This window comes from Cyrtonyx montezumae, unplaced genomic scaffold (assembly GCF_038088225.1).
Source record: "Cyrtonyx montezumae isolate F1298 unplaced genomic scaffold, pur_monq_1.0 scaffold_17, whole genome shotgun sequence".
Lineage (NCBI taxonomy): Eukaryota > Metazoa > Chordata > Aves > Galliformes > Odontophoridae > Cyrtonyx > Cyrtonyx montezumae.
In genome coordinates, this window is record NW_027071903.1 from 18,480,541 (window position 1) to 18,505,927 (window position 25,387).

The following is a 25,387-nucleotide window of genomic DNA, read 5'->3' on the forward strand; positions in this document are numbered from 1 at the left end:
TCCTTGGTTCTCAGCCTTCCTTTCTCATGCTGTTAATCCTGTTCCACAGCTGCAGCTCTGAATATACTTTTTGTATTTCCCACACTGCTCCAAATCACTTTCATCAGTCTTCTGAGACTGGTTGTAGCAACCATCCTTGTGTAACTTCGTTGTTCTGTTTGCTTCGTGTACATATGTACAAATAAAGGCAAACTATGAATAATACTTATGATGTGTGCCATCACCTCCTAGACCTTGAAAAATATGACCAAGTGAAAAAGGCGTACATATGATTCTGTAACTTCTGTTCCAGGTTAAGGCAGGAGGACAGATCAAGAAACCACTGTTCATAGGAGACTGGCAGTAAAGAACCATAATCTTTCATGAATATGCTGTTTATGGTGTTCACCTTTAAAGGCAGCTGTTGAGCTGTTGGAAATTCTAAAGAGATTCAGCAATAGAAACCGTTTTTCTTTCATTTTTATCTTTAAAGGCTAGGTATTTGTCCTTTGTTTCACTTTTAGAGATTTGTGAAGGAATGAGAGATTAACGCAGGATTTCATGTTGCAGCCTGTTACTGCAGTCCTTCATTCTTGTTTTTTGTTTTTGCTCTTCAGGCATCAAGAGTATGGGTTCAGAACAAGGTTGATGAATCAAAACATGAAATACACTCTCAGGTTGATGCTATCACTGCAGGAACTGCATCTGTTGTTAACCTTACAGCAGGTAAATTTCAAAGGGAGGGACTTGCTTGAAGTCTCCCTAATTATTTATCAGTCCAATTCAAGTACCATAGAGGCTGACTGTGAGGGAGCTTGGAAGAAGTTTTCTTCATAATAGTCCAATACTGACATGCAAAACAAGCTATCCCAATACAGTTTTCTGATTTTTATTTTATCATAGCTAATGTTGAAAGTACTGCATTGATGAAGATAAAATGTAGTTTGCTTATTCAACAGTGTACTCTCTGCAATGATACTACAGAAAAGCGTTACTTGTTTGACACTTGTTAGAGATCATAGATATTTATTGACAGTATTTTTGCTTTGGCAAATGACAAAGGAGGTGAGTGACTTGAAGGGGTTAATACTATGTTACTTCGGGTTCCTCGAAGGTTGAAATTGGGAAGTTAGCTGAAACCATGGATTTTTCATCAAGTTACATTGGATGAGGAGTAAGTACTAAGAAATGTATAGAGATTGGGCAAGTGGTAGCAGACACAGTTTTTAAATGACGCTGCAGTAGATGTTCTTTGGCCATCTTCAAATCTAATGTCTCTCACCAGATCATAGCATGGGGTAGCTGCCTCATTTTCCTTTTTAACCACTGTAGTTTTCTTCTCATGAAAAAATATTTGCTCTACAGGTGACCCTGTTGACACTGACTACACTGCTGTGGGATGTGCAATTACAACTATCTCTTCCAACCTCACTGAGATGTCTAAAGGTGTGAAACTGCTTGCTGCTCTCATGGATGATGAAGTTGGAAGTGGAGAGGACCTCCTGAAAGCTGCTCGAACATTGGCCATTGCTGTCTCAGACTTGCTGAAGGCTGTTCAACCTACTTCGGGAGAGGTGAGTGTGGTGGTTTAACACTGGATTTGTGATCCAGTGCCTGGAACTCCCCTTCTTCATAGACCTTGGTGCCTGCAGGATCGTGTCTACGTTTTCTCACTCTCTTCCAGCCCTTGTTTTGCAGCACTTCTCCCCTTTCTAGATTTATGCTACCCCAGAGGCACAGCTGTTTTAAGACATTGGCTCAGGATTGGCCAACAGTGAGCCTATTCTGGGGCCAGCTGAAAACGAGAGATTTTCTTTTCTGATTCATTTCTTTACTATCTTTGTCATCTTTGACAAATAAAATGAGAAGTTAACTTTTATGATAGTTTTCCAGAAATGGAAGTAGTACTAACCTGGGTAGGATATCTGGATCAGTTTGTCGTGAGTTCAGATCTGAAGCTAGTTAACTTTTAGTTTCTTCACATATTTGTTCTGAAAAAATGTGAAATCTGCTGTTTGAGATCAGTTGGCATATTGGCAGTCCATCCTCATTTTTCCTTGGAGTTATTACAGTAGCATCTATTCAAATTCTTCCAAGTTCTTCACACATTCTTCAGATAAAAGTCCCAAGATAAACCAGCTGTGTATATGAAAAATAAAGATTTTTCCAAAGTGTTATTGGTTTAATTTTTCTCAGTCGTATTGATTGTGTTCTGATGCAGATATTCCCTGAGGAAATTTCTTAGAAATAACTCACCATTATTTTTCCAGCCTCGACAGACAGTTTTGACTGCAGCTGGAAGCATTGGGCAAGCTAGTGGAGAGCTACTGAGACAGATTGGAGAGAACGAAACAGATGAAAGGTTCCAGGTAATGAGGGGACTACTTGTTACTGTCAGAACTATGTAGCTTTCTTATGGGGTGATTAAGATTACTGATTGTCAAAGGATAATGCCAGTTTGGCTTAATTACATAGTTAGCTGTTTAAAATTGTTGTCCTTAAATGCACTGTTAAATTTATTTTTTTCTACTCAATACCAACAGTGGGTTTGATCGAGAAGCAAGGGGAAGTATTCTACAGCAAAAGATAGACCTCTGGAGGATGTTTTATGCAAAGCATCTGCTCATATAACTTATGGGCCATTTTAAATGCTTGATGTACTTGAAAATCTGTCTTCAAGTTTCATCAGTGTTGTCATTTGTATTGCTGGTGTTATTGCTACCCTCTGCCTTCTTCCTTGGGTAGATGAAACAATCTTAGATGGGTCAGAAAAGGAGTTGTTCAGGATTCCTTCATGTCTTAAAATGAAAATCTGGTGTTTTCAGTTTATGAAATTAAACTTCATTCATTCTCAAATGAAAATTACACGTAAATGTATCTAGTGTCTCTTCACAGGGTCCATCCCACTTTAAAAAAAAAAAAAAGAAAAAGAAAAAAACAGTACATGAAATGTAGTGTTTTGAATGAGAAAATGGGAAGATGTTTTTTGAACTATTTTATTGCAGGAATTGATTTTAATTTTTCAACTTCAAGGAACAACTATTATTATACAAGGGGAAAAATGTTCTGTGATTAAGACCTGTTAAATGCATTTTTCAGCAGCAATATATTTACATTGTAAATTAATAAAAAAACCCAAAAAACTCCAGATGTTTCTGTCCTCCTGGTAGTATATTCTCCAGGGGTGAAGGTAACATATCCCAATTTGGGGCGTGGAACTGTTCTTTGTGGCCTCCTAGCCATTTTCAGTTTTGACAGTTCATACTTGTCCAGTAGTAATGTAAAGAAAGCAATAATATTTTTTTTTGCTGAGAACAGGAAGATGTCCAGTTTTCTAAGAAATAGCTACATTTGCTGCCTTTCTTGAAGTGATTTAATTTTGTTTTAATGAATTGAATTATTATTTTTGTTTACCTTGAGATGGCATTATCTTACTTTAGCAAAACACATGCTTTTTATTTATAAGACAGCTTTCCCTTTATTTTTCCAGGATGTTCTGATGAGTCTGGCCAAAGCTGTCGCAAATGCTGCTGCTATGTTAGTGTTGAAGGCCAAGAATGTGGCACAGGTTGCTGAAGATACAGTCCTGCAGAACAGAGTGATTGCTGCTGCTACACAGTGTGCACTCTCCACTTCCCAGCTTGTGGCTTGTGCCAAGGTGAGGCTAGCAGTGTTCATGTGGCAAAGCATCTCTTTGAGTGTATCCTTCTGTACATTCCTGGTAGTCTCAGGCAATATATTGTAGTAATATCAGAGTTGTAAACTTAGTTGATATCAAACTTGCTGATAAATAGATTGTCTCCCATAAGTATTGCAAAGAATGGATGTGAGGTGCTGCTATAACTGCCAAAGAAGGTTCCATAAATGATACAGTTCATCCATTGAACTGATGGCAGTGATCAAAGGACAAATTTCAGGAGTATTGGTTTAAGAAATAAGAGTTGCCTGAGAATGCCGTGCAAGTTTTCTGATGAAACCTAAAATTGCAGTGCATTCACATCATCTAAAACTTCAACAATCAAAATCTAGTTTAGTGATTGTTGATTTCAAATATGTTTGCTGTGTTTTGCAGTAGATGCATTTTTTTTAATAGATCCATTGCTTTTGGCCATTCCTTCCCAATAAAAATTAAAGCAATTACAGTTCTTATTTTAGAAACTGCTTTCCAAGTCTGCATTTCCGCAGGATTGTGATGGAAACTGTGTATTCAGCTATTCTGAAACATCCAGAGGTTTATAATAAAATGAATGGCCCATTTTATCTATTACATTTTCAATATTTTCTCCTTGTTGCTTTGGCTGTAAGAGCTTTTTGTAGTAAATATATATGAATTTTCATTACTGGGACTTGATATTGTTGCTGACTATAAATTTCTTCTGTACAGAATAATATAGGTGGTGGCATGCTTTTTTCCTTGGAAGTTTTGTCATTGCTAAAAGCTCTCTAGGTATGCCTGAAGAAAATAAATGGGGTTGTTTCTGATAGATCACGGAGTTTATTACCTATACTGTAACTTTGTAAGTAGGATGCTATTTGGTCTGTGCCAAGTATTTTATTTTAACAAGCAAACAAGAGACTGATATCAGAAGGCTTTACAAATCAGTTCCAACTAAATTCCATTTTCTTTGGAACTCCAAAGTACAAAAGTGTGTCCAGTGTATGGTTATTTTGGAGGAATTCAGTGCTTGCCTACCATCCAGAGCCACTGTGTCATGTTTGCTCAAGTCAGTAGCTGCTGAAGAGGTGGCATATCTCTTAACATCTAAATGAAAATGAAATTAATCACATCCAGGGCCTAGATTCCGAATTTAGATGTCTGAAACTACCTATTTAAATAATAACTTCAGGGTTTTCTTACTAAGGAAAGCTAATATAAAGATGTTTTGTGTACTGCTTATTGGAAAATTTGCAAATAAGGTGTTTTCTGAATGCTTTGTCTCCCTTCTATATGCAGGTTGTAAGTCCTACCATTAGCTCTCCAGTGTGCCAGGAACAGCTGATCGAGGCAGGAAAACTGGTGGACCGTTCAGTGGAGAACTGTGTGAGGGCCTGCCAGGCTGCCACAGATGATACTGAGTTACTGAAGCAGGTCAGTGCAGCTGCCAGCATTGTCAGCCAAGCCCTGAATGACCTCTTACAGCATGTCCGCCAGTTTGCAAGCAGGGGAGAACCTATTGGACGCTATGATCAGGCCACAGATACCATCATGTGTGTCACGGAGAGTATTTTCAGTTCAATGGGGGATGCTGGTAAGTCTCTCTAATGGACAGTGGCTTTTCGTGATTCAGAGATGTGCGCATTTCAGAGTCAAAATCCTCTGTAGGGTACTGAACTACTAGGTTGTCATTCAGCCCATGACATTATATCAGTGAAATACTCGTAGCTGTGTGCTAGATAGAAGGAATATTCTCACCAACAGTAATGGCCATGCCAACAAATCACTTCAGTCTTCCATCTGTTTTCTTTTACTGCTTCACTTAACAAAACTGTGCTGCAAGTTCTCATCTCTTGAGTGGGAGGACAGGTACCCGAGCAAACAGTTGCCAGTGATTGATTTCACTGTGCTTAGATTTTGTTGTAGGTTTTAAAACTTGCTTTTGCTTATTCTTATGATGTTTCTAAAATGTGCAGCTTCTAGAACCAGCCAGGCTTGAAATGCCTAACATTTAAATGACCCAGTATGACCTTCTAGTAAAGAAATAGGAAATTGAATTGAAAGGTGAAGCTTCAATAGTTAAACATGAGATGAATTATCAGTGTGAAGGGACAGTGTCAATTTGATATCCAAACAACTCACTCAGTATTTAAAATTTTAAGAAGAAGTTGTGATATTGCTTGGGATTTTTATGCTGTTGGTCTGCTTTTTCTTTTGTGGTATCTGAACGCAAGGCCAGGAAACCAAGTACTTTACTGTCACACTTGTATTCACAGTACCATCAGTATGAACCAGTTAAACTTTTCTTGTAAATTCAGATGATTTCAGGTGTTTATTTCAAGGAACTCGTTTCAGCTGCACAGCACGCTTCTAGCAGAACTTGCACAGGGATGTGATGTGTGTTCTCAGTATTCTGGCCTTAGAAGAAGCTTTAAGAAATCTGATTGGTTAAGATTTTTAAAGGATGCATAGGAGGATTGTGTACTCAACTGTTCTTAATCTTCCTATTGAAAGCTGACAAAACCCATTGTCATGTTCTGTAGTTATCGTACAGAATTTAATTAGTAGATGTGTGATGAAACATGTTAAGTTTTATGGCATGTATTAACCATTCAACTTCTGTACAGAAGGATGCAGTTGAGGATAATCCTGGTGATGTTTCCTTTCATAGTCAAGTATCTTGTTGTGCTTGCTGTATTTGGTTTTTTGTAAAAGCCGTTCAGATTTCAGGTGGTGTTTCCAATTACTGATAGCTTTCTTACAATCATGATTTGGACAGTAAAGAAACTTTGGCTTGGGACTGCTATATCACTGCCTTATCAGATTATTCCTTAAGTTTGATTTGCCAGCCTAATATTGTAGCAAAAAGCATTTAAAGGGACTCTTAACTGCAGAAAATGTGGAATGGGAGCTGAGTTAGACGTTTGGATAAAACATCAATTGCAAAAGTAGGCACTATGAAATACCTGATAGCAGCTACTACACGTTCATATTCTACATTTAATGCTATAGCCCTACACCTTCTTAATTTGAGTCCTTTCTGAAAAAGCCCTTAATTGAGTTTATGTAGTTACAAGATAATTCCCCGAAACAGATCTCCTTAAAAAAAGGCAAGAGGGGGTAATTGTTCTTAAAGAAGTAAAATCTTGGCTGTAATTTGAGAGTATTATTGTTAATCTTCACTGTGCCAAGAGATTGCCTGAACTTGACATACTGTTTTCTGCTTTTTGTGTAGTTATCTAATATAAATACTGCATTTCTTCTGCATGTCCGCTGTAGCAGTTTCCATCGTATGCATTGTCATCGAGACTTTTTGTGAAGCTCCTGTGCTGTGAACTACTTTCCTGTCCTTTCCTAATCAGAATAATACTTCAGCTAATGTTACTTTATGTTCATCTTGTTGACTTTTGAAACCAAAGCTCAAATGCCAAGAGTAGGACAGTAAAAACATATTTGCATGTCATAGGTGAAATGGTACGGCAGGCCAGGGTGTTGGCTCAGGCAACTTCAGATCTCGTCAATGCAATGAGGTCAGATGCTGAAGCAGAAATTGACATGGAAAACTCAAAGAAGCTCCTTGCAGCTGCAAAGCTCCTTGCAGATTCTACAGCTCGTATGGTTGAAGCTGCAAAGGTACGGGGAAAGTGAAGCAATTGTCAGCTTAAAATGGTGTAATTAGGCACAAAGAAGAGATGGTATGTGGTATGTTACAGTAGAGACTGTTTTTCTTGTCCTGAAGATGTTCTGCATTTAATGGTGTAGCCAAAGCATTTTATTAATTATCTGCTTGGTAATTACCTGCTCCTAAAAACTCCTCTTGTTCTGCTTTGCTGATCTGTATGCAGGGTTGTCATGACCCAAACTATCTGGTGCTGTTACCACCAGTCATGCCCACTGTGATGCAAAATCCTTTAGCAGTCTTCCAGTTCAAATAGAACAAGAAACCACAGTAATCTCTTGACTTTCCAGTACTTCCTCAGACTTCAGATGGAGAAAACCTCCACTGTGGACTGCCGTTACTAAAAGGCATATTCAGTTAAGAGTTTTATAACCTATTTTTTTTTCAAAACCTACATTCATATACTCCAAGCATGCTTTTACAGATCACAGGAACATCATTTTACAAAAGAACTTTTTCCCAACCCAAAGTAGTACACGATGCAGAAAGTACAAAGTGGATGTCCACCTGGAAGTACTGAAGTATCAGTAGACAACAGTAACAGAGTTTAATAAGCAACAGATTTTCTGCTTAGATTTGTTCTGTAGTCTAACGTTCTAATTTTGGATAAGGTAACATAAAGAGAATAAAGGCTGATGTAGCAGACTGTAACTGAAGGCTTTATACTCACTTCTTCAAGATCAGCTTATGTGGCTGATGTTTTTTGCTCTGAAATTCTGTGCAGGGAGCTGCAGCCAATCCTGAAAATGAAGATCAGCAGCAGCGCCTGCGAGAAGCCGCTGAGGGCCTGCGGGTTGCTACAAATGCTGCTGCTCAGAATGCCATCAAGAAGAAAATTGTCAACAGATTAGAGGTGGGAACCACATGTGATTGAATTGTCAGCTTATTTTGATAAACCTCTAGATACATACAAGGAACTAGAAATACATACTTTTGAGTACTAAGCACTGTATGAACAGTTCCAGAATACAAGACTTGAAATTTAAAATGCTAGCATATGATACCATTGTTGTCAGATAGGGAAAACTGAAGAGCTTTTATCACTGGTGCAATAAAAGTGGTGTAAGCATTTGATTCAGAACATATCTGATGGTGGCTTAGCCATAACATTGGAAAAGCTTACATTTCAGACAACTGAGCTGAAACTCCTTCATTACTGTTTTAATTTATCTATTTGATCTGTCATTTACACCAAATATCCTTTGGTCCTTTTTATCAGTATATGTGCCAGAGTTTCATGTAAAGTTCCTTATGAAGATACACTGAAATGCATCACATCCAGTTCAAGTGTTAAGTTACTGACAGAATCAAAAAGGCAGGAGTGAAACTGAGAAGATGCATAGCAGCTGTTGGCAGAGCCAGGCTGAAAAATGTGCATGGAATTTATCTGGAGTTTGCTTTTTAGGCCAAGTTTGATCTTCCTGTTCTCAGCTAAAATGTAGAGCAGTCAGATTAGAAAAAAAATCTCTCATAATCTCTACTTTATAAATGTGGTTTTTCAGTAGTCTGAAAATTATGAGATTAGACAAACAAGATCATCTAACTCAATAACTGTATTTCATAAGTGTATTTAATATAGAATAAAAAAAACCATGAGTATTTTAGGAAATAAATCCTGCCTCACATTCACAAATTTGAGAAAACTTCATAGAAAAGAGGATTTTTATAATGCTCTGATAATACATAACACCTTACATAGGAATGAAGTCTGTGATAAGGATGAACTTCATACATGGTTGTATTGCGTGGGTCAGTTAAAGAAGAGTATTGCATAGCACGTTGGAACATGTTGGATAAATTGTTGGAATTTTTAATTTTGCAAGAGGGAAAGGTTGATAACAAAAATCCCAGGCATTTGAAGAAGACTTTCTCCATATTAGAGTACTTCATACTCTGAATTACTCAAACTACTAAGTGTTTCAACTGTTTCTTTTTGTCCTCAGATTGCAGCTAAACAAGCTGCAGCTGCTGCTACTCAGACCATTGCTGCTTCTCAGAATGCAGCTGTTTCAAATAAGAACACTGCAGCCCATCAGCAACTTGTGCAGAGCTGTAAGGTAAACCCATCACAACTCAATGCCAAATGCCTGAAGTCAAGCATGTTTTTATAGTTCCCAGCTCAAATTCAGAGTCCTTGTGTCAAGAAGCTGCTCTTTTTTGGTTTTATGCTACATTTTACTACTTAATTTCTAACAAATGTTAGACGTATGGTACTTCATAGTTTTAATGAAATTTAATGAAATTGCATTTAAAAAAAATAAAGACTGAAAATAGAACAGTAGAAGGAAAGAGAATATTCTTCTTGAGAGGAGTTATGCCAAGAATGGGAACCAAGCCACAGTAAATAGGTAAATAAATAAGGTAGCTCAAGTATGTTTCAAGATTGTGTTGCAGGAAGCTACTATTTTAGTATGAATAATTAAAAAGTAAGAAGCTAATTCACTACGAACATTATGATTTATTACAAATTGATCCTGGGGATGATTTATTAGGTAGTGGAGGAGACTGATACCTACTTTGGTGTGTTAAGAGAGGGAATTCAGGATTGCACTGCTGAGGTAAAATGAATGTGGAATTTATGGACAAGGAGTTACATGAGCGTGACTTTGGGCACTCCAGGAATGAGGTTTTGACAATACATATTTCAGAATGCTACATCTGTACTACAAATTTAATATTATTGATGAAAATAGGCTGAGGTGCTCAATTTTGTTTTTCTTAAAGCAAGGCACTCATTTGAAAATCTGCTAACATTTATGCATGGAAATTTTCTAAATGCTTGTAAGCAGATGACTTTCAGAAGAACGTTGATTGTCTTGTAGGATCTTTCAAAAGTAGCATAAATAAATATTTCTAAATAAGAGTGGAATGTTTCTGAGAAATTCTGTCATGTACTAATTCAGTTTCATGGACTCCTAAACAGATTTTGGTAAGGCACAAGAGTATTGTATCTGTGAATTTTACCAGTCACCTTTAAGGGGGATGTGGAAAGAGTTTAATTTAGTGTCAGTGGGTCTGCTTGTTTATATTCTGAAAGTTTCTCCCTTTGTTTACTACAGAATGTTGCAGACCACATTCCTCAGTTGGTGCAAGGTGTGAGAGGAAGTCAGGCTCAGGCAGAAGACCTCAGTGCACAGCTTGCTCTGATAAACTCCAGCCAGAACTTCCTTCAGGTGAAGTAAACCATCATAGTAGACTCCATCAGAATAAATGGCACTTCTTAATTCTGTGCTTTTATTTGTGACAAATAAACAGTAAGCTGTTAAGAACAATGTAAAGAAGTAAATGTAAAGAGCCCTGGCTAGGGAGAATTTAGTTCCTCAGGTCAAGTAGCTGAAGCATGGTGAACTTGAGGAGAATAAAAACTGGCAAAGTTTTGAATATAATCAACAAGAAAACTGAAGTATACAGAGAGGAAACGTTTGTTTGTGTGGCATTTGCTTTCTCAGAATGGGTTCAGTGAACAAGGCAGTGACAATCCAGCATCTTTCTAAGCAGAGGTCTGAACGTTAAGAGATGCTGTCACAAGCATTTTTAATAAAGGCAGTGTTGTGTTGAAGTGGAAATAAACCCTTTCATTGAATGATATTAGCAGGTTCTTTATGGTCCCTGTAGAACTATAACAGTATTGTCATGCTGTATATTTTGCTGTGTGGTTACCTCTGCAGTTGTTAAAATGATCTGTTACCTCTGTGCCTGTATCTGTGAACCATAGTGATGATGTGAATTAAGTTCATTAACTGTGTTAGCTGCCAGACCCTGTGGAGTCATTGCTTGTATTACTTTTTTCTTGTATAGAATTTTGAAATAATTTAATATTTAGAGACATTAAAAGAGATTCACCATTTGTCCTGTGTGGGCCTGATAACGTCACTTATGTGCTGAATAGCAAAGCTGCAAATTCACATGTTTTTACACAGTCTGGATAAGTTCTTTGAGGCCACAGGCAGACATCAGTTGCTACGAAGTGGCTGATGTACGAGTAAGGCATGAATGGTTCCTGCTGCAGAGGACACTGAAATGTAGAGTTATGATATGGATAGAAGACTGCAGCCTAGGAGGTGCATGGTTAAAGAGCAGGCAAGTGCCTGAAGTAGTCCTGACAGAAGATTAGCAACCTCATTGTTGTGTAAATGGAAGAAACAACATGTGCATTAAATGCTGAGTCTCACCTCAAGAAAATCAGCTAGTAAAATTTGTCTTCCTGGCTCTTCTTTGGACAGCCTGGAAGTAAAATGGTGGCATCTGCTAAAGCTGCAGTACCTACCGTGACTGATCAAGCAGCAGCCATGCAGCTAAGTCAGTGTGCAAAGAACCTCGCCACCAGCTTAGCTGAGCTACGGACTGCCTCTCAGAAGGTAGGTAGTAGTAGTTCTGATCAGCTAAAGTAAAACGGCACAAGAAGTGGTCAGGGGTTCACTCCTTGACTCCCAGAAGGGAATGGTTCATGCTCTGGAAGATCGTGCTTCAGAGTTGTTCATAGTCAGCAGTTTTCCCAGAGTCCCAAGCAGCTTCTCATAACTGTGGGCTGCCACATCGGACTTCAGTTGTGATACATACAAAGGTGGAAGTCCACATGGTAGCAGTTCTTTTCAGTATCTGAAATGCCTAATGTAAAGAGATGCTGGGGGCATCGACTTTGTGGTGCCTTCTAACAGCATGTTACTCTGCTCACAAGCTAAGGATATTGTATAGTAGTTTGGCAGCTATGATGTGTAGGGACCCCTGAAGTCACGGAGCAGATAGGTATGATGGCAGGCTTGTATATGAAGCATTTACTATTTCTGATAGTGGCTGACATGTGCTAACAGTGCTGTTGATGTGATTTCTGAACAGGCTCACGAAGCATGTGGCCCAATGGAAATTGATTCTGCTTTAAATACGGTCCAGACCCTCAAAAGTGAACTGCAAGATGCAAAGATGGCAGCTGTGGATGGACAGTTAAAACCTCTTCCAGGAGAAACTGTAATTAATAAAGGATGTCCTTCATTTAAAAGCAAACCAAAAGTTAGCTGTTAGCATTTTAAATGTTTGGGGCAAAACATGTCATGAGACATTGGATAATGATCGTGCTGGCAGGATTTTACACTGATTCTCTTAAAAAGAGTATATATTCTTATTATACTGGAGGCATATTTATTATTAGAAGTACAGGAGTATAGGTCCTCCTCCCGAACTGAGCAAAATATGGTTTAGTAATAGTAATATTTTAGTCCTTTCAAAAGGAGATTTTTTTTTTTTTCAATGAGGACAAAGTTGGGAACTTAGAAATTGATATTCTTGCAGGCTTAGGAAGTGAAATGTTTTATTTGGCAAAGGCACCCTTCTCGTGAAAACTTAGTCACTTATTTCACTTGGTAATTATGAAGTATTCTAGTTTTATTGTTTATAAGATCTAATATATAATTTTATTTCAACATAAACAGGGAAAACATGCTAATGAGTCTTCAGACTAAGTGCTTGTGCTCTTAGCTGTAGCTGAGATAAAGGTGTGGTTTTGGAGAGAGGGGAGAGAGGGGAATGTTCTAATACTGCTTAGAGAGTAAGTGTGTTTCAGATAAGCTTAAGCAAAGAATTCTGTCCCTTGCAATTTTTTACAGCTTGAGAAATGTGCTCAGGATCTGGGAAGTACATCCAAAGCCGTTGGTTCGTCGATGGCCCAGTTACTAACTTGTGCTGCTCAAGGCAACGAGCACTACACAGGTACTGTTTTATTTATAATGTCAAAGAAAGCTCCGCTTGTTGGAAGGCTTGCTCTACACGGACTGTTAAGGAATTGCTCACCTCTTTATGCTGATAGAGAATTTTGGCAAGTTGCAATGGATTGCTAATGTAAATAATGTGCTCCATAAAGCAGCGTTGCAGTCTGCTCTGCGTACGTAATCTGAATAGACTGAGACATCTGTTGTTTTCAAAAGTATCTTACAAGCTCTTTCCGAAGGACAGAATTAAAATGTAGTGCAATTTAAATGTTGGTGCCACTGGAAATGTTTCTGTTTCCTTTCAGAACATTGAAAGGGTCATTGGATGTGTTTTGAAATATAAGATGCTATAAGATTTAAACATACTTGGGATGATTTGGTGATGTCTAAAACAATTTATCTCTTAATAGATGTTGCCATCTTCCATGGGTAATGCAACCAGACTCAGGAATATAATATATAATAACAGAATTTATATATTTTATACATATATATGTAGTTTGGGGAAAAGCCAGTGGGGAATGTTGAGGCACACATTCTACAATCTGTTCTCTCTAGTACTTGCCCAAGGTTTTGTACCTCCACTTTTAGGAGCTGAAAACACCTTAAGAAGAAGAATGTTTCTCACATGGGGGAAAAAAAAGGCTTACATTAAAATGATATAATGTTCCATTGCTGTGCTTGTGTTAGAAATGGAGTGCTACAGTAGAATGTTCTTAATACTGATAGAATTCATTAGGTCAGTTATTTCATTGATTGTATAACTGCATCAGAGCTATGTAAGTTGCATTTGCTTTCATTTGAAGCACATTAACTGGATTAAGATGGCCTGTGTTTCTGTTCTGTAGTTAAGTGAAAGTTAGCATTGGATATCTGACAAAGGAATGCAAATAATAGTGACTGATAACTGATAACTGAATCTAGCTCTCAGCATCAAGCTATAAAAACTGCTCAGCTGGGAAATTTTACAAAGCAGTGAGTTCACTTTTAGAGCTTATATAACTGATTTTTTTTCTATAGTATTTTGTTATGCAGAAAGCTTTTTTCACTGAAAAGAGCACAGTGTTTAAGAATGTTATAGCATATTCTGTTGTTTGTCAGTGATGGAAGGTCTTTACAGCTCACCTCTGCTATTTAAGCATTCCTCCTTGCCTGCAACAATGATAGTAAGTTTCTTTTCATTACATATTGAAAGTAATTACATGACACATTCTCTATCTGTATTTATTTTATAGGTGTGTACTCACGCTGGGATTATGTTGTATCAAGTTGCCTCATCCTTAGTAATCTCTTCTTATGTAGTTTTTAATTCCTTCAACTTTAGCCATTTTTCTCTCTACTCTCCAAAATCCCCAAGTCGTGTTTTGAAAATTGGCAGAGATGCTTCGGCTTTGAAGTCATCAATCACTTTCTCCCATAGCTTGCAGTATGTCTCTTTATTTCCAATTTTTTGCTTTTCTTCTTCTGCTTCACTGAGATTTGGCCACTGATTTAAAGATGCCTCGGAATGTCCTCTTTGGGGCAAAATATTGACTTTATGGCTTCACTGCAGGCATTTTTTTCTCAGCAAATGATGCTGTATACTTCGAATTTGTTTCTGTTTCAAAGTTGTCTTTTAAACCGCATTTGAAATGTTGTGTTGCAATGGAATCATGAATGCAAATCTAGCTGTCATAAAATACAAAAATTGTCTTTAAAAGTACTAATAGATTCCTCGATGAAATCTGAACATAGGAGTTGCTGCCAGAGAAACTGCTCAGGCTTTGAAGACCTTGGCTCAGGCAGCACGAGGGGTTGCAGCATCAACTACTGACCCTGTAGCAGCGCATGCAATGTTGGATTCAGCAAGGGATGTCATGGAAGGCTCTGCTATGCTTATTCAGGAGGCAAAGCAGGCCCTGGCTGCACCAGGAGATGCAGACAGTCAGCAGAGATTAGCCCAGGTAAGTTGTGACTTCAGCAGCTATGTGAATTGTGGGCAGTCCACTGAAATTCCATGAAATACAGAACTAAATAGTAAGAGAAAAACAACAAAATATCGGGCTGTGGGAAATGTCAGAGCTGGCAGGTACTTCTAGCAGCTTTCAAATAGTTAACATCACGTTTTGCATCAAACAGCGTAGTTGGTGCATGTTTTATACATAATGCTGCAACTGCTTTTGAAGACTGATCAGTATGTGGTTAACTTCTGGGGCTTTCTCATAGCTGGAGGGGTGCAACCTTTATTCCAGGTGCCAGGAGTGTTTGTGGAGCTGCCCTGCCAACACAGTCCCATCGAACAGACTTTTGGAGCAGTCAGTCAGAACTGTAGAAGTTGCTGGCTGTAGATGGTGCCTCCTGTTTGTAAGCTAAGCAGTTACTTAGACCTTTCTCAGTGAGGTTATTTTTACTTCTGTTGTAGGTGGCAAAAGCAGTGTCTCACTCGTTGAACAACTGTGTGAATTGTCTGCCTGGACAGAAGGATGTGGATGTGGCTTTGAAGAGTATTGGGGAATCTAGCAAGAAGCTCCTTGTTGATTTGGTGAGATTTCTTTTGCCATAAAAATAAATTTCAGAAGAGCTGATCTGAGTTCCCCACATATCGAGTTATTATCTAGCATATGTGCCTGAAGTATACTTCATGTATGTTTTGTTTATTATGCAGTTTTAAGAGGTTAATTATTTGACTAAAATGCTGTTCTCTTAGTTTGTTATCAGGAATGGGCAGAGGGGAATCACAAAAAAAAAACCAAAACCCTAAAACCTTTGTGCACTGATTTGTTGATTGGTTGTGTGATCTGAACTCAGTCTTAGCGATCCTGCTTCCCTGTGGTTGAAGAGGGAATTGCATGTTAGTGTTTGTGCAATGCTGCTTGGTCAGATCACATCACGGCTAAATTTAGTCACTGAGGATCTGCTGATATTTCTATGTTGTTCTGGAAATCTTGTTTGTGGAAGTGAGCAGTGACAGAACAAAACTTCTCTGACTTTTCCCACCGAGTTCAACACTTTGAATTTCCCAGTTAGACAGTCAAATAGCTGACATCTTATCTGTACCTTTAAGGCTTCTTAATGGTCTGTCCCTTGAAAAAAATAGCTTGCTGTCTAGATTCCTTGTTGATGACTATCCTGTAGTTGGACTATTTTGCCTTTAGAGCTGAATCTCTAGATATTCAGATGCTCCATTCTAGTTTGTGAAACTTACTGCTGTGTTGCATTTAGTACTCTTGAATTGTGTTGAACTTTGCGGTCAGAAAGAGCTGGTGTGATTTGGCAGACCATAAAATACAGCTCTTGATCTCTTACAGCTACCTCCAAGTTCGAAGTCGTTTCAGGAAGCTCAGAGTGAGCTCAACCAGGCAGCAGCAGATTTGAATCAGTCAGCAGGAGAAGTTGTCCATGCTACACGGGGCCAAAGTGGGGAACTGGCTGCAGCATCTGGAAAATTCAGTGATGATTTTGATGAATTTCTTGATGCTGGTATTGAAATGGCTGGCCAAGCTCAAGTAAGTTGTTTTGTATTTTTTTTAATCTTGCTAACTGAGAACGAGGCTGCCCTGGGAATGCAATATAGTGTCCTAGTGTAAGTGTATCCAAATGTGGCAGATGACAGGTTATGCAGCAATCATCCAGAGTGAAGTGAACTCAACATTTGTGTATTTGCTTTTGTGGCCAGTCAGAAGTGGGACTTCAAGTTCCTCTGTCTGGTTTGGTCTGTTTGCTAACCAATGTGTGACCTGTATATCTGGAGGTACAAAGGCCTGCTGAACTTCTCTATTTTGGTAGAACTACTGTGGAGTGTACTGGTCCTTCAAAGCCACCAATGAAGTGCCTCTATAAAGCAGGTGCTTTCCAGGTAATGCTGTGTAGAGAGATGAGGCAATAACTGTTGGTTATTCTTCATCAAACCTTAAGAATCGAGGTTCTCTTTTGTGAAGTGAGATAGACACTGAATACCAGCTAATTTTCTGAAATTAAGTAGGAGTCCAATCTCTCTCTCATTAAGTTTTGACGTTTTATCTGAGGCAGTTCAATGCAGGCAAAGGTAGAAATAACTTGAAAGGAGAATTCCAGGTGATACTGTGGACCTTCAGGATTTGCTTGTCATGATGTCATAGTGGATTAAAATAGTCCTAGCAAATAATATCCAATAGAGAATGCCTTCTGTCTGTGTCTAGTTATTTGGCCTGTGCAGAAGCAGTACCAGATTGAGGGTAGGGGGCAGAGTAGAATGTAAATATAGATTAAAAACTATTCACATAAACTGAGTAATAGACAACTTCTTGAGCCTTAAACAGACAATTAGAACAAATTAACTTCTACTGATGACTAAAAGAATCTGGTTACAGCTATTTGCTGTGATTTTGCAGTACTCTCTGTAATTGCAATATAAAGATTACCAATTCTGAACAATGGCAGAAGGTGAATGGGCAGTAGTAAGCATTCTGATAGTCTGAAGTAGGCTTATAGAAATTTACTTTCTTGGGCCAGAGGACTTCCTGGAGGGTGTAAGTAGTCCCAGTCGGATGCAAGATTTGTTCTGGGTTATGCAGGATGTTAGATTGCAGACAGTATACACTGATGGAGTAATGTGGATCAGCTGTGCCAGGCAGAGATGTATGAGAATCTTGACAGTGAAAGCTTTGTTCACCAAGTAGTGAAGTTTTTCCATTGCTCCTTTGTGAATACTGCCGTTGTTAGAAATGAAGCTATTTGTTACATGGGTTTCTTGTTCTGTTATGTGAATAGAGCTAGGGGCACCTGTCTGGGAGAACAGAGGCTTTGGTCCATGCCTTCCTCTGGACTGTGGCCCTCCACGTGTCAGCAGTTTCAGGTGCCTAGACAAAATGGGCTTCCAGATGATGTTTTAGCACTGTCTGTATTGCAAGCTAGGCACTTACTGTTATACTGCTATGGCTTTTCAGACAAAAGAGGATCAGATTCAAGTAATAGGTAACCTCAAGAGCATCTCTATGGCTTCCAGCAAGCTTTTACTGGCTGCCAAGTCTCTGTCTGTTGATCCTGGAGCTCCTAATGCCAAGAACTTATTAGCAGCAGCAGCAAGGTAAGGTTGTTTTGCTTTTTTTTAGGCTTTACTAATGATATTTGCTTTCCTCTGCTCTTCTAATATGTTTATATGTTCTTCCAATACTGTCAGTTTACTGAGTGGTTGGAACCTGCAGTTTAAATGAATGTAGGTCCCAGGAACTGCTCATTTTGCAGTAGTACCTTGCTAACCTTGATGGAGGTTATCACTAGTTCAAGAGTTGGCCTGGTTTTTTAAATAAGCTAATGTTTTACTTTTTTTTCTGCCTTTAATTTGACAAGATGCTAGGTAATAGTAAATCTCCCAGCCCTTAGGAAAGAAAAGAATGGAATCTGTGTCCTTTTATAAGCTGTACATAAAAACTGTGATGTGGCCATCTATAACAAAGAGTACTGTGATCAAGAAGACTTGAAAAGATTGGATGATAAAGTAGATTTATTTGGTTTAAGATAATCTTACTGTAAAGATTTTAAACTGTGCTTTGAATTCCATCTCTGAGAGCCCATTTCTGGGTCATGGTTCTCAGTGTTTCTCTGAAAAATAACACTGCCTTTCAGTGTTTGTGACTTATGATTATCACTGCTCGTTTATTTTTCCCAAATTCTTTTCATGACATTTTTATCAAATGAACTTGCTGTGTTTCCTAAGTCTTTTAACTGAATGTTCAAATACAAAACCAGAAGAGGATTGCTGAAGCACTTGCTCCTAGAAATGACAATATTGTATCAGATGGATGTCTGAAATGAAATTTGGTTTTCACTCATAGTATTGTCTTCCAAAATATTTACTCCCTCAAAGATTAGTGTGGAGAAGAAGTGATTAAGTTAAGACTGTTACTTCCTTAGGGAAATGGTAGCTGATGTTTGTCCTGGACCCTGGACATCATCACTCTTGGATATCAAGTTATTATTTTTTAATCCACTCTTTTAATACTTAAAGAAATAAGGTATGCTGTTTTATTTTGTTGTGTTCTTGACAAAAATATTCTGGCGTGCATCTTGTCTCCCCAGAGATACGTATGCTTCTAGGGAAGTTGTAGGTAATCAGAGCTACACTGCTTAAAATGAAGCAGTTGCATGAGCACAGTAGTAGACTGCAGTGGATTTCTGCTTTAGACTTGGAGCGTTCCTGTTTTGTTGGAGTGTAGGTGTAGTTTTAGTGGTTTCTTTTGCCATGGTGTTTCTGTGTGAAGTGTTCTTCAGACACTAGATAGCCACAAAAGCAATAGGATTGCATTCAAGATGCTAAGGAGGCAATGTATTTCCCTTCTCAAATCTTTGCAAATGCAGTAGCTGTGACAAGTTTGCTGGGGCTCTTTTCTTTGCTGTTGTGATATGGTTAGGTCAATTATTTCTGCTTTCTCTTCACTGAGAAAAAGAAAGAGCAAGGCACAACTTCTTCTCACCAACTTGACTTATTTTAGCTCTTCTCTTTTATGGTACTATGATTAATTTTCTTGGTTTTTTTTCCTGTTCTCCCCCTAATTTTAATTGATAATCCTGCCCTTTTCGGTGGCTTTTGTTCCCTCTTGGAGCAGTTTCTCTTGACTTCCTCAAACAAACTAGTAGGACTGTTGCAGGGGCTGAGTGCCATGCAGGATCCAAGTACTGGTATCATGTATTTGAAGAAATTTGAGGTATTTGGTGTCAGTAGCTTGTTTGCTGGGCTCAGCTCTTTGCTCCAGTAGGTCTGGTGTGGAGTGAGCTGGAACCCCGATGCCACGGACACCCAAAGTAAATGTCACTGAAATTTATCTTCTGTTCCTTCCAGACTAATGTCTTATCTGTTTGCAGTTGTCTCAGATGTTGATCACTATCACATGCCTTAGTGAGAGGTTTATTTGCTACTATAAACCTTGTTAAGGAAGAGATATTTAGTTCAGTTACTTTAATGCAGTAAAATAAAAATATATCTTTTTTCCTCTACTTTCCCTAGAGCTGTGACTGAGAGCATAAACCAGCTCATCACACTGTGCACCCAGCAGGCTCCCGGGCAGAAGGAATGTGACAATGCACTCAGAGAACTGGAGGTATTACTACATTCCAGAAAGTTCTGTTGAAGAACAGTGGGCCCCAAATGTTTTTTTTTCCCCTGTTTTCTTTGATTGGCTGCTGTCACTGTCTTCTCACTTGATATCTGTGGCAGAGGTTTTAATTGCATACAAGGTAAGCATAGAACCTCTTTGAACCTCTTATAGTTTTGGCCAGGGTAAAATTTGCTGTCCTGTCTCCTTCTCCCTGTTCTCTGCTTCCCACAAAGTACAGTTTTTAGTCAAGATTATTCCCAATTACTGTGAATGAGAAAGGAGTCACAATGGGTGGGACATTCCCAGTAGTGCACTGAAGCAGGGAGCTGTAGTTCCTTGACTTTATGCTTTTAGCAGCCTATTACTTCCAGCACTGCTTGGACACTCTCAGTGTATTTCAGCCTGGACTTGATAGTTTGTCAGCAAGTTGTGTAGTCCTTCCTGGAGACCGAAAGAACGTGTCTTGAGAGGGCCATGCTGAATGGCCTCCATGGGAACGATTAAATTTTTACAGAATTTCAGCTGAAAGGTTCATATGATTATAGAGCACACAAAGGTGTTGCACCAGTATCAATTAGATGTAATCTGTCAGCGTGACGTTGTGCTGACTTGTGTCCTGCTGTTGTTTCCATAGTAGTGCAAATATTGCAGGAAGTAGCTTACTTTACATATTGTTCTGTCAGGATGAGGGACAACAATGAGGAATTGCTGTGAGAACTGTGGAAGAGAAGGGAGGACTCTGGAAATTGTTTTCTAAATATGATCTTCACAGCACCTTGTTCTCACAGTTTTAGTTGCTGTGAGACTTTAAAGATTGAGAAAACTGTAACATCAAAGAAAAGAATAAAGAAAAAGATGGCTGGACCTTTAAAAATATTGTAGATATGTTTTAATTTTAGGAATTCTGGTACAGATCTAATGGCTTAAATTTATGCCCAGATTTCCATCATGTGCAAGACAAATATCAGATACGGGTATTAGGATCTTTTGAACACACAGACTTCACTTTCTTCTGAAAGGTTGCAAGTCATTTTTGCCTGGGATTTGATGAGGTTCTTCTTTCAAACTTGAAAAAAGGCACTTTGCAGTCAAGCAAAGGAGAATTATTGTCTACTGTTTCTTGCAGCTTTTTACAAGTTTAAATAAATAAATCTTCAAAGTGAAGGTATGACTAATTTTTACTCTTGTATTTCTAGGAATCAGATGCATTTCAGGAGAAAAAAAAATCCCACACTTCCAGTTTTTTGACAAAGGGAGCAGTGCATTGGGTCCTTTGAACAATAGGAGATGGCGAGCAGATGATGAAGTTGCATTTAGTTTGATAGTCCTTTTTGTGTCTTGGCAGTACTTTAATGCTATCTTGTTCTCTTATCACTTGGTCTTTTAATTCCAGTTGTAAGATGTTGAAATATTACTGAAAACATGTATTAGACTGTCAGAACAGACACAAAACCAGGTTGCCTGATGTCACCCAAGTGTTACTGACTGTAGGTCAGCCGTAACAAATGCAGAGTAATCCTTCCAGCAGATTTGTAGTGCAAAAATGGGTCGTTACCACAGTTCCATGTTTGTAGTTTTATTTGCTTGCTGGAGACCAAGTTGTGACTGTGCTGGCATAAGCAAGACAGCTGTGATGGTGTATGTTTTCCTCAGTTTGCTGCTCCAGGCTCTGTCAGTAAGCCAAGTTTCTTTCCTTTTTTTATAGACAGTTAAGGGAATGCTGGATAACCCCAATGAGCCTGTGAGCGACCTCTCGTATTTTGATTGTATTGAGGGTGTAATGGAAAACTCAAAGGTAACTTCCTTCTCCTGTCTCTGTGACAGTTGTAAAGTATATTATCATACATTTCCACATACGTATTAAATGTGTTGGGAACATAGCACGGTTTATTCTAAAACATATGTTGCATTCCTTGGTTGTTTATTTTCTTCATCACTCCAAAGGCTTTTTTACCATGTGACTGTCATGAAATGCTGGTACAGCTTCTCCCTCTCTCTCTTCTTCTCCAGTTCGTTAGCCACAATACAGCATGTCATACACCATGAAATGTTTTGACTGCAGCTATTGGAAAGGCCTGGAGTGTAAATGGGAGTCATAGCAACGAAATACCATTGTACTGTTCTGTGTGAAACAGCTTAGAGAAATGTCTGGGCACTCCAGATATCCCAGGACACTGGAAGATCTTTATGGAATGTCTGAAGTTATTTTTAAGTGTACTATATCATGTCATACATCTTGCTCAGAAACTTTGCTTCTAATGTTTTTATTACTTGGTGCATCGGGATTGTTTTGAATTCTTTGTTCTCTAAAAGAAAAAGAGTACTTCAGGGACAGGGGATATGTTTGGCATTCTTGTTCTATTGCTCTATTGTGGTCAAACCTTATTTTGAATTTTAAAAGGAGATTAACTGAGTTCAGGGAGATGCTTTAAGAGCTAGTGTGCATTCTGACATTCAGAGGGTCCCAGCATGTTAAAGGCAATCCCATCTGCAGGGGAGTTTCAGTGAGATTAGGGGCAGAGAAGATTCAGAACGTGTTGAAAGCGGTTGCTGGTACAGTTGTCATGTTCTGTCATGTGAAATCTAACTAGAGCCAGGCTAGCTGTAACAATTACTGTATGACAGAAAAATTAAGGAGGGTTATTATCCTCATAATCATTTGAGCTGTGTCAGTGTTAATTCTTGGCACTGTAAATATGGTGTTAATCTGCATATCTTTATCCATCGCACCGCACAAAGGAATGTCCCCAAATCTATGAGCTTGTTAAATAGCTAAGATTTGTGGAAGCTGTGTCAAGCAGGTCTGTGGGGTAAGAGCTGGTTCAGGACCACAAATCATTTGCCTTTTACTGGCAGGGAGACACACTGAGTAGCTTACTTTGTTTTTTGATTTCTGAGGCTCTCGGAGAATCTATGGCGGGCATTTCCCAGAATGCAAAAACTGGGGATCTTTTGGTCTTTGGAGAATGTGTTGGAGTTGCATCCAAGGCCCTTTGCGGCCTCACAGAGGCAGCAGCTCAGGTATGCTATTGAAGCCTGTGAAATTGAAGTCTGTATAACAAATGTGTACTGTTTTTGGTTTAGTTTTTTTAAAGAAAATGGATGTTATGCATGTGTAAATCTGAGGTTTACTTCATTTTGGCCAAGCAGATGGTGACCTTGTTCTACACAGTGCACTCTGTGTAGGATCCACATAAATTGTAAATGCGCAGATACACTGCTGTGCGTTACAGAAGTGGCAGAGTGCAGTAATATGTGTATTTTATAAGGAAAGGAAACAACATCAAGAGAGTTAAGCTTTCCCAAGGGTAAAACATTTTAAATCATAAGCAATCGGTCTTCCATCTCTCGAGATGCTTTCTGAATAACCAGGAAAGAGTCAAGAAGCAGTCACTGTGGATTGATCTAATAATTGCTTTCTTGCTCTCTTGAGATCCTCTCCCTTACAATTAAAGCTGATTCAGCCTTTTCAGTGAAGCATCAGGCTGTTGGGCATCATGTTTTGCATCTGTAAACTGTTTGTTTTCCACAAGTATAGAATATCTTATTATGGACTTCATCTGGATTGCTTTACTGACATATGAAGGTAATAGGTTGTGTGTCTGTAATGGAAATTGATTAGAAGCAATCTTCAAGCACTGTTTTGCCAGTCCAGACAATTTCTCCTTATTGAGAGGCATGAAACAGTCTTAAATTAGGAAAGAAAATGAATTTGTCTGTAGGACGTCTTGAACTGCAGTGTGATGATCACCCACAAACGTGATGGTCAGCCACTTAGGAGCCATGTTTGTTGTGGTGTCCTGACCTTGGCTGGTGAGCAGGAATGCAGAGAGGTGTTTGCTGGCTTCATGTATGAGGAAGTAATGATGAAAAGTAAAACTGGTGTTCTGCTCAGGCTTCATCCCCCAGCAGCTGTGGCAAATCCAGTAAATAACTTGATAATGCTCACGGTAGTTAAAGCTTTTCCATTGACTCTCCAAGTGAAAAATAACTTCTCCAGGGAGACCAGCTGCCTGAGGGAACTGGCTGGTTTTGTTTTCGCTAATTAAACTTTGGAAGTGCAGTGGCTAAGATGCCCTATTTTCAGAGGGTTCTGGAGATGTATTGCTCAAAACAATGTTCATAGTACTTTTCAGTATAGTTTTTGAATAAACACTATATGCAACAACGTGTTAAGTTCAGCAGAAAGACAAGATAAGTTTGGCATTGTTTCATAGGCTCTTTTCTTCCTTTCTCGATTTCTAGGCTGCTTACCTGGTTGGCATTTCAGATCCCAACAGTCAGGCTGGTCAGCAGGGTCTTGTTGACCCAATTCAATTTGCCAGAGCCAATCAAGCAATCCAGATGGCTTGCCAGAATTTGGTAGATCCAGCAAGCAGCCCATCGCAGGTAAATCCAGAGGACTGTGGTGAGACTGTCTTTGTTAGGGAGTAAGATTTGTTTGTGGCCAAGCAAAGGAGTTTTGCTTTGAACTGTGGTGTGTCTTTGAACTGCAGCTTTGCAGAGCTAGAGTTACTGTCGTGCTGTTCTGACAGTGTTTTGTGCTATTTTGACAGGTATTGTCAGCTGCCACAATTGTGGCCAAACATACTTCTGCTCTGTGCAATGCTTGTCGCATTGCTTCGTCAAAGACAGCAAATCCTGTTGCCAAGAGACACTTTGTGCAGTCTGCAAAGGAGGTTGCAAACAGCACTGCTAACCTGGTTAAGACTATCAAGGTACAAGTGCTGCTTAATCATGCTGCATTTTCTCTTCAGAATCAGAACAGTTATCAGTATCATTTAACCTTCTGTGATGTATATATTTTAAGAAATGTTTAATTACATTTTTGAAGGTCTGATCTGGAAAATACGACAAATGATATAGCTGTGTCTTAGTCAAAGTGGAAAGTGGACAGTGTTAACAGAAAGGCAGCTGGCTGATTCCTTGTGAGATGAAATAGTTGTGTGGATGTACAGAATGAGCTGGCACCGTCAGAATAGTGTGCAAACAACTGAATGTGAAGGCTTTTAATGGAGTTGTATTGCTTAATATCCACAGCAGTTTATGTTGCTGCTGTTTAATAGTCTTCTGTTAATGGTAATGTGTTTTCCAGATACCTCCCTGTGTTGTGGCAGGGGTAGTTTTTCCTCTTATAAGCAAAAATAATACTTGCTGAAGTGTGGAGAACTGATGCATCTGAGTCCATTCACTACTGAAATTCTTGAGAAAATGGTTTTGCTCTTAGGACTGTGAGGTAACACAGAAGGTCCTTCATACTGAAGTATTTCTGTGAGATGGTGAAAGAAGTGATGTCATTTGAGTGAAAATGATAACAATG

At 38.8% G+C, this 25,387-nt stretch overlaps 1 protein-coding gene across 2 annotated transcripts in view; it reads left to right on the forward strand.

Annotated features, from left to right (window-relative positions):
• The window catches only part of TLN2 (talin 2), a 170,438-nt gene that overhangs the window by 107,194 nt on the left and 37,857 nt on the right, over positions 1-25,387 (forward strand). For both annotated transcript variants that reach the window (XM_065733533.1, XM_065733532.1), the window contains 21 exons: positions 597-705; positions 1,345-1,553; positions 2,250-2,348; positions 3,470-3,637; positions 4,934-5,228; positions 7,101-7,267; positions 8,038-8,166; positions 9,257-9,370; positions 10,373-10,486; positions 11,537-11,671; positions 12,150-12,278; positions 12,914-13,016; positions 14,750-14,958; positions 15,417-15,536; positions 16,303-16,500; positions 17,920-18,059; positions 19,977-20,070; positions 21,773-21,862; positions 22,966-23,088; positions 24,313-24,456; positions 24,624-24,785. In XM_065733533.1, coding sequence (XP_065589605.1) covers positions 597-705; positions 1,345-1,553; positions 2,250-2,348; positions 3,470-3,637; positions 4,934-5,228; positions 7,101-7,267; positions 8,038-8,166; positions 9,257-9,370; positions 10,373-10,486; positions 11,537-11,671; positions 12,150-12,278; positions 12,914-13,016; positions 14,750-14,958; positions 15,417-15,536; positions 16,303-16,500; positions 17,920-18,059; positions 19,977-20,070; positions 21,773-21,862; positions 22,966-23,088; positions 24,313-24,456; positions 24,624-24,785 — 3,051 coding nt within the window. The remainder of the gene's footprint in view (positions 1-596; positions 706-1,344; positions 1,554-2,249; positions 2,349-3,469; positions 3,638-4,933; positions 5,229-7,100; positions 7,268-8,037; positions 8,167-9,256; positions 9,371-10,372; positions 10,487-11,536; positions 11,672-12,149; positions 12,279-12,913; positions 13,017-14,749; positions 14,959-15,416; positions 15,537-16,302; positions 16,501-17,919; positions 18,060-19,976; positions 20,071-21,772; positions 21,863-22,965; positions 23,089-24,312; positions 24,457-24,623; positions 24,786-25,387) is intronic.